The 1,447-nt window shown below is 53.4% G+C and overlaps 1 protein-coding gene across 1 annotated transcript in view; it reads left to right on the top strand.

The window, feature by feature from the left end:
- The first annotated feature begins 1,378 nt into the window (after window positions 1–1,378).
- The window catches only part of lrmp (lymphoid-restricted membrane protein), an 18,826-nt gene continuing 18,757 nt past the window's right edge, over window positions 1,379–1,447 (top strand). Inside the window, exon 1 of the mRNA XM_056579015.1 lies at window positions 1,379–1,396. Within this exon, the coding sequence (XP_056434990.1) occupies window positions 1,379–1,396 (18 nt within the window). The remainder of the gene's footprint in view (window positions 1,397–1,447) is intronic.

Below are 1,447 nucleotides of genomic sequence, written 5' to 3'. Positions count from 1 at the left end.
AGGGAAGGAATTAAAGACTCAGAAAAAAGCGAAATAAGCGAGCATCGAACGCGGGGCTTAAGCGCGGGTCGGTCGCCGCGAAGTCGGTTGCCTCGAGAATAATGATTTTGTGGCAATTTAGCGGGACAAAATCTGACACTTCGCTAATTACCAGAGTCCAAATGTCATCGTGCTGGGTGTCAGGCCCGCTCTCCCGCCCTCGCTCTCTCTTCACAGACGGGATACTCGCAGAACGCACCGAGAGGCGGAGGGAGAGAGGGAGGAATGAATAGAGCTCTCTCTCTCTCTCGCTCTCTCTCTCTCTGTGTCTTATGATTCTCATTATAAGTCATTATAAGTGTGGTGCGGTTTACAAAGACCTCGCTCTGTTGTTAGATCTGAGGGACGGACAGAGAGAGAGAGAGAGATACAGAAGAGAGAGAGAGAGAGAGAGAGAGAGAGAGAGAGAGAGAGAGAGAGAGAGAGAGAGAGAGAGAGAGAGAGAGAGAGAGAGAGAGAGAGAGAGAGAGAGAGAGAGAGATGATTCAAAGACAGGAGTAGGTTTTGTAAAATGCGAAGAAGGAGAGACGGAATAAGGCAGCTGAACCAGACAAAGACAAAGTTAAGTGTTGGAGACGGCGAGTGAGCGAGCGGAGGCCAAAAAGAGCGGGAAACAAACCGACATCCGGAGAAGAACGATCGCCAAGGACAACTCATCCAAGATGGCCCCCGGCGGAGGTCCCAGAGCGTCCACAACAATTGACAGAACCAAACAACATGTCTCAACTCACATACAACATCAAAACAGACCAGCAAACACCTGAAGGAAAGGTTGTGTGTGTGTGCCTATCTTTGTGTGTTTGTCTGTCTGTGTTTGCCTGTGTGTGTGTGTGTGTGTGTGTGTGTGTGTGTGTGTGTGTGTGTGTGTGTGTGTGTGTGTGTGTGTGTGTTAGAGTGTGTGTGTTTTCAGACAACAAAAGACGGCAGCATTTGTGGCCTGTAGATTGTTGTCTAACATCTCACCCGTCGCATTCTTGCGTTCGCGCTCGTGCTAGCGTCCATTGAGGGCTGGGGGTGGGGGGGAGACGGGGGAGTACGGGTGAGTACGGGGGAGGAGGGGGGGGAAGGGGGGGGAGAGAGAGTTTGTGTTTTTCCGCGGTCGCAGTCAAGGTCCTCTCAGAGTGCACATCAGATCCCACATACAATCTGTTCCAAAGAGCCGCCCCGCTCCGAGCCGCCTTTCTTCATCCTGCTTGTTCCGTCTCCACGGCTCCGTCGAGGGGTCGGGGCGGGGTCAGGGGTCAGGGGTCACCGCCCGCCCCCCCCCCCCCCCCCCCGCCCTCGCAGAGTTTACCTGCCCGGGAATCAGAGCGGGCTGTTTGTGTTTGTGAGGGAAAGAATGCAATCCGACGGCATTGTGAGAGAGAGAGAGAGAGAGAGAGAGAGAGAGAGAGAGAGAGAGAGAGAG

This window comes from Gadus chalcogrammus, chromosome 19 (assembly GCF_026213295.1).
Source record: "Gadus chalcogrammus isolate NIFS_2021 chromosome 19, NIFS_Gcha_1.0, whole genome shotgun sequence".
NCBI classification, from domain to species: Eukaryota; Metazoa; Chordata; class Actinopteri; order Gadiformes; family Gadidae; genus Gadus; species Gadus chalcogrammus.
Note: the sequence above shows the minus strand (reverse complement) of the source record. Positions and strands in the feature narration are given on the sequence as shown.